This window comes from Bombus impatiens, unplaced genomic scaffold, assembly GCF_000188095.3.
Source record: "Bombus impatiens unplaced genomic scaffold, BIMP_2.2 scf_0765, whole genome shotgun sequence".
Classification (NCBI taxonomy): domain Eukaryota; kingdom Metazoa; phylum Arthropoda; class Insecta; order Hymenoptera; family Apidae; genus Bombus; species Bombus impatiens.
In genome coordinates, this window is record NT_177184.1 from 6,564 (window position 1) to 16,786 (window position 10,223).

Genomic DNA, 10,223 nt, shown 5'->3' on the forward strand with positions numbered 1-10,223 from the left:
ACCGCCGCTGTAACACTCGTAATGGCCGGTGCTTTTCTGACGACTCCGGCCTCTCTTTCTATCCTTTTCCTTTTCTCTCTGTTCGCGTGGTACAGATGTACCAGTTCTCTCCGAAGCTGCCAATGCGCGTTCCCTCTGCCTATACGCGGCTTACCTGACTGGTAAATGAAAATGGCCACGTATTATCGAGCCACGCTCGTGTAATATACTTTAGTATAGGTTATTGCTATATAGGTGCATAGGTGGATACCCAGCCACCGACGAAAACCACTTTAACGATTGAGATATTAGCTGGCCAGGTTGCTCGAGAGGGAAGAGGATGACGAAACGAGCCGCTTCAACGATGTAGCCGGTCGCGGCTGATAGTTTTGTTGAATCATTGGCTCTGTCAGAACCGTTTGCCAGCGCTTTTTTGATCATGTTACGTGTGGTTCGTTCACTGCATCTATTGAATATACGTGTTAGATCTTGAGACACACGAGTTTTTACTGGCCTTTCTTAGGTCACCCTATCATAGATAGAGGCAATAGTCTTTATGGATGAATGAAAATATTTTTTCACTTATTGCACGTTGCATCAATTTCTTATTCTAGTTAAGACTGCGTAATCCTTCAAACCATTCGATGGAATTACTACGAATAGTATACAGATATTATGATGAATCCAAAGTAGCTATTCATCGGTGCATTACGAGTCATTGCTGTGTAATAACGGTAAAATACATCTATATTAGTGTCAATACGTCGTTCGATTTCTGACAGCGCAATTCCAATAAAATGATTTGCATAATTCTTCATATCCACTTGCAGATGGTTCTTTGTTAGAATTTATTAATACCGATTAACTTGTAATTTGTAGTTTGTAAAATTTGACTCGTAACGTTGCTTCGATTGTATGGGATTTACCGATGGTTTGTCGCTATCCCCAGAGAGTTTCAGTTTTTCACTGAAATATTTGGAATCTCATGGAATTTGAAGGGACACATGGTAGACGAGGCCTGCTGCTCGTGGAAATATTCCCGGAGGACGACGATTCACCTAATTGTCATCCATTCACCCCTTTTCTCGCGCTGGGGCGCGGCTCACTCGTCTCCCGTTTCTTGGGACCGAGGCTCAAAAAGCGACAGAACCGGCACTATTACTTATGCATTGACGTATTTTGACAAGTCTCTCGGTGTCACACAGTGGAGACAGTTTACCCTCCTACTGACGCGACTATAGTTGGGAACAATTTGCTCGCGAGGACCTGGTGGGCGTGATCTCGATGACGATTAATTTTACGAGGAGCAGGACTTTCTCGGGGACTCTCTTCGGTGAACCGTATTTCGTACGCATTGAAACGTTTTAGTCAAATATTTTTGGAAAAGAATCTACGTAGGATTTGAAGTGCTGAATTTGTGCATTACGAGTGGAAAATAAATATAAATTAAAAGAAGAAGAAATAGAAGTTTACAACTGACGTTTCTACTGCAATCGTTTACGACTTAATTACGTTTTCTATCGAAAGAGAATTTCTCTAGCTTCAGGAAAATACGATAGAATAGAGCTTACATCGGAAGCTTACTCCATATTCGTCAGTTATTCCGCTTACTCGGTATAAAATTAAAGTTTAGACGAAATAACAAGATATTGAATTTTTATATAAATATATGTACGCGTCTACAACCGCATTCCACTGGAAATGTTTCTTTGTAGTCGTCCCGTTTTACACGAATTTCCAAGATATAGATGCCAGACATTTTCTTGAGAACTTCCGGTGAATCATTCCCGATAGACCGATTGATCATTTTGCCTATAGACACCTGGAAACCTCTGGCCAGGTTAGATCTACGCGCAGATTCAAGACTGTCTTTGAGAATCACTCTTGGGACCAAGCGTTCGAAATTGAATGATCTGTGTTCGCTGATGATGGAACTAGCTCCTGAGAGTTTCGTTCTCACCGCTTTCCATTCGACTAAATTGTCTTTTTGTCTCGATATCGATTGTTCCGAGAATCCCCTATAATAGTATTATTCGTAGCTTTCCGAAAGTTCCAAATCATTTTGTATGTATAGAGTTTGATTTAAAATTGAATAATTGAAAATATATATTTACACCTGTGGCCATTAGTATCTACGTATTAGGAAAGCTGATTGTATTAGGTTGTCCGAAAAATGTCTTTCTTTTACAGACCCGTCTTTTACAACGATGCATCTTTATACGAACACGAAACCTAATCTGTCGAACGTTGTGATCTTTATTTTGATAGAACAAAATGGATCATACGTGATTCGACAAAATAATATAAAACGGAAAATGTGCATCCATTATTTCCTTACGAAACAAAAGAAACTTTTCGGACGACCTGATATTTAGTAAACGTTGAACACTCTGCGCTGCTATCGTTTCCTAATTATTTTACTACAAACCAGTTGCTTTATTCTCACAGCGCCTTATAACGTAAAATTTATTAGACTTTTCCGACAAATATAACGAATAAGTGTCGCGATGCTTATGGCCTGCAAATGTATTTGCATCATCATGCGTAACCTAGTAACTCGAAAGGAATTGACGCGTAATATGATTTAAGGGAGCAATGCGAACATTCGGCAGTTCTCCTCGGCAAATCCATTAAACGGGAAACACAGGAATACATTGAAAAGGGCAAAAGCGAGGGATGATGCCGAACCAATTAATTTATAGGACAGATGCAGCCACGGTTTCACTTTAATCAGAGCCGAGACTGAAGGAGGCTCGTGTACAGGCATTTTACGTGAAATTTATGTACCCTCTCGAAGAAGCGAAGAACGAAGCGCGGAGTCCACGATCGGACACGCTGTTGCACACGGCTGCTCGTCATTAGAGGGATAATGCATATCTTAATGATTACGAAACGAAACACTGACACGATGCCTGGATACGTAAGTGCACTGGTGAATGGCGACGAGGCCTGGCGACTCAGCCCATCCACAATCTTGCAACCGTCCCACGCTCCTGCAATCAGCTCCCCATAAACTACAATCACGACACGTGCTATCCCTGCGGTGGATCCTGCGCTCCCTGTAAACAGGCGATAGCTGCGAAGGATTAAATCCTCCGGAAGATGAATTCAAAACGCTCGCGGATCACGGTTTAACCGTCCAGCCGGTATACCGACGCTGTACCATGCAATTAATAGTGATTCCGCTATACTGTTACTGTGTATGTATAACGTATAGTATGCGGATAACGTGATAATAGGTGTACGTGGATCGAAGATGACGTGTTAAAGCGATTTTGTTTTGGTTACTGCTTAGCCTGTTTCGTTAGCCTGTTTTTATCGGCAGCTGATTTTTACCGCGTGATTCAATTAATTGCGATGCGTTGACGAAAAATTGAACTTTTTTTTTCTAAAAAAGATTTATTTCTAGCGTTTGGAGTATTTTATTTTGTAATTATAAACTACTGGTATATAGAGCTTGGTTATTTAAATGATTGGTAATAGTAAGTTAAAAGTGTATGTATGTACATACTTGGTTACAAATGATGTGCTTTTTTTGGTTGCTGTTTAGTTTGTTTTACGTATTCTTACTGTTAGTTGATTTTTATGTGCTGTTTTAATTAATTGCGTTGCATCGTAGTATCTACGATTTAATTCTTTTGCAAACTTGCTTCTGATATACTTGATTTTATTTTATTATTATAAATTACTATCGGAGCTGAATTATCCAGATCCATGATCAGTTCTGTAAAATGTTATATTTATTTAAAAAATCATAAATACTTTTGTAATTTGCTACAGCGGTTTCGCAGTTTTTCCTTGTTATCAGGATTCTTTCGTGTATTTTTCTTGTTTGTCCATGTTTACGCATCTCGGATTACGGTCGTGATTAACAGGTCACTATTGACAATAAATATTAACGAGGACGCGAAGAAAATAAAGCTGTAATGGCAATGCACAGGGTTCGTGTCTTAACGCGGCTGTAAGCCCTATTGTGTTGGATTATAACGCTCGTCCAGACGATTCCAGCTTGTTTTTCGGCTAATCTCAAAGGTGATTACACGCGAATCAGAGAAGATTCCTTTGTCGCAGCGGGGAATCAGCTCGACATACCTAACGCCCGAAGAAAGGATGAAGAAGATTGATCATTGACGTATTAAAATATGTCACGTGATCTCTTGAAATTTGTACTAGCCTTTGTATCATATAAAATATGTTTGAAGAGACTGAAAGAATTTATATCTTTGGTTACTTTTTTACATCTGCTACGAATGTAATTAATTGAAGCTATTACGTTTGAAGATCACAAAAGAAGAACGTGATGGGATTGGAAACATTTTCTGTTTCTTAGAAGAAAGCAATTCTGTAGTTCAAAACCCTTTTAACCGGTCTCATTTTGGCAACAAAATCTTACAAAAATAAATATAAATGCTTTAGTACCTAATGTTACCTATTTAAATATTTCTGTAGGTTATTCCGTGTAACATTTGATTTACTAAAAGTTTGGCACGTAAAAACAGGTTTATGCACCGATTTAGGCTGTTTACATGTTTACGGTAAACGCAGCACGAATGATTGCCACGATTCGTGTTGTTCTATTTACCGAAAGGAAAACAAATCTAACCCCAATCTATATATTCAAGGAAAGAAAATAATTTGTCGCCCCTTCTAAATGGAAATATTCCCTTAAAGCATGGAAAATGAGTCGCGCTTGTTCGACGCGACACGAAGATGCATCATCGATCCCTAGGGTTTCGCGATTCAATTAAACGCACGATCACTCGTCAAATACAATTCATTTTAATTAACGACGCGAATCGAATCACAGGCACAGCAACGACTATGACGTGTGCGAAATAGATTCCTCTGAACTTTACACGATCCCATTGATCGAATCACGCGACGCAGCTTCTATCAGGGTTACCAAGTTTCGCGATCAACGTACTGATTTTGATAAACAGGGTCGCTGTCGCTACGAAAACGAACAAAACTTCCCAACGAAGATCAAATCCACCAAATGGAAGAAGAAGAGAAAATAAGAAATAAAATGAAAATGAAAATAAGAAATAAAGTTGGAGTATCCATACGTCCTATGAAAATTGTTCCTCGTTATCTACAGGTAGATATATTTTGTTCCTTATTTCACTAGCTCTTGCACCTACCATAGTATTATTCAAATCATATTCTCATTCCTCATATCTTTTCTCGCTGATCCTAAACTCCCAATAATCCCTCGTTCTTTCCTCACCGCTTATCACATTAGAGTCTAAAGCTGTCTCGCAATGTACCCCAAATTTGATCATTCGAAGGTGGAGTTTCAAGATGTAGAAGCTTAGCTGATTCGTGTAACCCTGTGTTTTAGCACATTATCGAGAAACGATCGCGTTCGATTAAACGTCATTACATTTAGCTACCGATCCTACCTCCACCGGTCGGACATCGAAGGAGCGTGAAGGTACGCGTGGAGAGCAAGCCGTAGAGGCCTGCGCTCGCGAAGGAAAGGAGAAAGTCGGGCGGAGTCATGGAAGAGACCACCTCCACCTTCAGGAGGTCACCTTCGAGGTGACCAATGCACCGCTCGACTAGAGCCATCAAGGTGCTCTTGGACCCAGACGTTCCCACCTCGACAGGGGCCCTGAACGAAGGCGGAGCCTTCTTTGCCCTCGGTGTTACCTCGGCCTTTCTTTTCCTTTCTTTTATTCTCAGCCTCCTTTGCCGCCAGCCTCCGTACGAATCGGCAGCCGAACAGTTCGAGCCGAGACCCCGAAGCAAACAGGTCTCACGATCGTTTTACTCGCAACCGGCAAAACAGATCCGTTTCGGTCATCCTCGACAAGACAGATCGTTTCGCGACCAGGTTACTCCAATTCCTTTTTCTCTAGCTCGTCTTTTTTCCTGCCGTATCTTTATTGTAAGTTCCGTTCAAGTTGCGTGTGAAGTGATTGCAAGGGACAGTTGAGAAAGAATCGAAAGGAGAAACGGTATTTCGGTTACGTTTATTGATAACGTCTGGCGTTTTGTGGTGGCTTGGTGATCCAAGGACGGCTGAAGACGACCACGATTAGCTAGATGGCAGTCAGCACTCTGAACATGGCACCCTATTTCACTGGATATCCTTTTCAAGGTACGTGTGTTTGTTTGACGAGATGATCTCGCGTGTATGTTAATATTAGGCGATAGAGAATTTTGTATCGAAGAAATTGGAGCAAGTAGAACGTGCAAAGATAAATAACGCGGGAGATTAAATCACTTTAGCAATAATTGTTCAAACAGACATACTGCGAATATATTACAGTTTTATGCAACACTATGAGTTCGTCGTTTTAACTGCTCTGGTGGTTCTAGTGTTAAAGAACGGTTTAGAGGTTTTGTGTTGGATAATCTGGAGAGAAATGTGTTTTCAAATCGTGGATAACTGAGATTTTGTTCCGAGTATTTCATTCTTCGTATTGATTAATTAATTAATTGATCGTTCTCGCGTCTCCATCGTCTCTATGTAATTGGCCTATGCGTTATTTCTTGGTCTTCTCAAAAGAATCCCAACGCGGCGTTATTTATTATCTGTAATATCAATGATTATTTATTAAGTGTTATTTTAAGGAGATATTAGTATCCTTTCTTGTATAAATTTATTAATTTATTTGAAGAAAATTGGTAGAAGCATTCGTATTATGTACATTATGGGACGCCGTTTTCTATTGGATACCGTCGCTAAACACGAGCCACCGAAGATTGTCCGGCGTCAAGGAAAACAGAAGGAATTCTCCTCGTTAGAATTACATAAACTCCTCGTATTTACGATATATTTATTAAAATTAAATTACGATATTTATTATTCAATTCTACGTTACAACTTTGCGTATTGAACATATAGGAAGGATTAATATATCCAATTTCCTATGTTGTATATGCATCTTTAATCTTAAGACACTTGCTTTTTCATGGTTAAAGTTTACTTTAGAAGAGTTCGATATAAAATGTCAAATTCTAATGTCTATTTGTAAATTGATAAAAAGTTTCATAAATATTATTTACGAAGATTGAGTACAAATTATTTTGTTTACTGTTTTACATAGGTATTTGTAATTATTCACGTTGAGAATATTTATTACAGGTATTTCGTATTGATTAGCTATCTTTTTTTTTATCATAAGTTGTCTATTATTAATCTTACACCTATTGGAAAAAGAATCGGTACAAAGGTTGGCATGTATAATACAAAAAGATGGTACATTGCGTCGTGAAATTTGTCAGCGACGAAACGTCGAACTTTTTTCAAAACATAAGTTGTCGAGTGTAACGTAAAAAAATATACGAATGAGTGTATTTAAAAAATCGGAAGTATCAAAATTCGACGAAAGAGAGCCGTCGCTTACCGTTATATTCGACACCATTCATCATTTTCAGCACGTATGTATCTCGGATGGTCCGATGCGTAAAAACTTAATTTATGTGATAACACAATAACGGTAGGGACGGATATCAAAAACACTTTATCACATAATGTATGAATTATGATTTCGTGTAATATCTGGCTTAATATTTTATAAATTTTAGACTCTATAACTTGCTCGATTTAATTTGAAATTATTCTTATACCAGTTGAACAATTTCGCGAAACTATTCTGTCGTTAATATCGTTGAGTTTGCAATTTTATTTCATATTAAAGTTTATAAAGTTATAGTGTTCGATGACGTAATGTATGATGATAATACGTAGATGTTTCCAATCTTTTCAATTACATTCATGTTCACCTAACATTTTTCTATATCGTCTGCAGCAACATTTTCAAGTATCACCTTGCTGAAATTATTATTCTCAAAGCTTAAACTTCCATAGTAAACGCTTATTTCGATTCTCTTCTCAAATTGTCGTTACTTCCTCATCTTCGATTGATAATAACTCGCATATGAATTAATTAATTCGCGAATTCTAACGTTTGAACAAACTTAATAATAAATGGAATCATAGTCGAAATATCGTCTGGAGAGCGATTGTCACAGCAATCCGATGCAAATGAAGATTGCAGAAACGATATGCATCGAAACGAGGCTAAAGTTGACGTTTCGCATACCGACATATATCGACGTCGGTCTCCTCTTCGAGGCTGCTTCTCAAAGGGCAGATGGAACTTTTACAGCCGATGTTAATGGTTTTACGATGCGCTTCGAGTGAATTATTCCCCGCCCGTTAAACGCTTTTGCCTTTTTTTTTCCCTTCCACGCCTCGAGTGACCTTCTTCGGACGCATTTCATCTTCGAGTTACGCAAACCGTTTAATTCGGCCCCGCGAAAGCGTGAATTAATTCGGGCCAACGAAGTTTCGACCATTACCGATTCCCATCAGAAACGATGAAAGGTTTCGAATAAACGCGCGTGAAACAAGCGCACGCGCGTTTACGACTTTAATTCGCGGTCTCCATTATACAGGGTTGCTCAATTATCATTATGAGAAACAGAAAATTCTTGTATCTATTTTATTTTTATTTTAATGAGCATGGGCGGCTGAATTTGGGTCATTCTCAGGTGATTACGGCCAATTTTTTTACGTTTGACCATCGTTTCTTACAATGTTGAACGCTTTCTTCAAAGAAACGTAGAATTTTAATCTCATCGTTACAACGAAGTCTACTGTTACATATTTTACAACGAATTGTAATAAAATGTCTTTTATGGAGCAAGTTGCCTAGAATTAATCGTCGGGTGCGCTGTAATCGTATTTCATAGAATATACTTTCGCTGTCTCGATTTTTTAAACAATTAATACAATGTCCCTAAATGATAAATAGAAGACAAAGGAATACGGGTATATTTGATTGTTCGGTTTGGAAACTGTGGATCGTTATACATTTATGAGAGAAAATGCAAAAATTTTCAGACTGCACGTAATATGTAAAGTATATATCAATTAGCATAACGCGGTCCAACTATTATTTTCAATTCCGAGATCGACGACACGGTAAAAGCAACGTATTACATTTTATCGAGCGATGAGAAACCGAATATTTAATTAAAAATACCCGGAACAAGTTACTTTATATTTTTTTACAACATACTTTTCGTTCCATCTAGCGTAACCTCAGAATGAAATATACAACACGATAAATCTTTATCTTACATACCAAACCTTATACGACGTGCTCTGACACATTCTTCAACACATAACTCAACCAGACTTTCTCCAGATCTTGCACAGACTGATCGTATTGTATCTTTAAATCCACGTCTATGTAAAAAATATACTTTATCATTTAAATCGTTGCTACAAAAATCGCACAAGTTATTTGCTTCTCCAGAAAATTCGTAGCATTTTCGGTAGACGTTGTCATGCGATGGGATTTGTATGGTCTATGGGATATCGGGCAAATAGGGAAATAATTAGCGAGCGGATTAAACACGACGATTAAACGGTAATTAAACCTGAAATTTAACAGGAAAAGTTAATAGAAAAGCTTCTTCATCGAACAAACAAAGTCAAGCCCCTGTACCGACGTAGAAATATCAATTAAGCTCCATTCTATTAAATTCGTTCCAATACCCTCGTGTGCTTAAGTTAATTAATTTACTAGTTGCAGAAAATTCGTCCAATAATCAGAGGAATATTTAGTATTACGAACACTTGCAAACAAAGAACAGAAAAATTCTCAATTTAACTTTAAGCGAACCCGACAATCGTTAGATTTCAACTTTTCCGTACACGTGCAAACATTTAAAAACTAAATTGCATATTGTTTCCTACGATGTTTAAAAAATCTGCCTGTCTAATTGTAACTTTTCAGTTTATGAAGAACCCTGCAACGGTACCTGTATCCAGAATAAGTTTCCGCGAGTGTTGGAATAACCGTGCGATCGTTTCCACTTTCGTACAGGTCATAAGAAAAAATACATCGGCCTCGCCAGAATAAGCACGAAATACACGCAGACCCATCGCGTTCGGGGTTAAACATCGTGCGTTCGGCGCCTTTTCTCGGTGAACGCGTATGCTACGTCTGGAAAGAAGTTCGGCTGTGAGGCAGGCCACGCTCGTGGGCGTCGGAACGTGAAAGAGTTAAAGTACGTAGCCAGAGCCGTGGGTACCTAATGTCTGATATCGGATAGGCCGCGGGCGACGGCACGTTGATTGAAGCCTTCGCAACTCGGAACTCACACCGAACGTTAAGTACATGCATCCTCTTGGTACATGCGGATACTCCCACTCAGGTACACGGCCACCTCTTCCTCCTCTTCTTCTGGGCTCTCAAATCGTTTCCCCTTGGCTTTTCATC

The 10,223-nt window shown here is 38.8% G+C and overlaps 1 protein-coding gene across 1 annotated transcript in view; it reads left to right on the forward strand.

Moving 5' to 3' along the window:
* Nucleotides 1-6,027: 6,027 nt before the first annotated feature.
* Nucleotides 6,028-10,223, forward strand: part of LOC100746231 (protein gooseberry-like) — a 24,004-nt gene continuing 19,808 nt past the window's right edge. Inside the window, exon 1 of the mRNA XM_024370456.2 lies at nucleotides 6,028-6,082. Coding sequence (XP_024226224.2) covers nucleotides 6,028-6,082 — 55 coding nt within the window. The remainder of the gene's footprint in view (nucleotides 6,083-10,223) is intronic.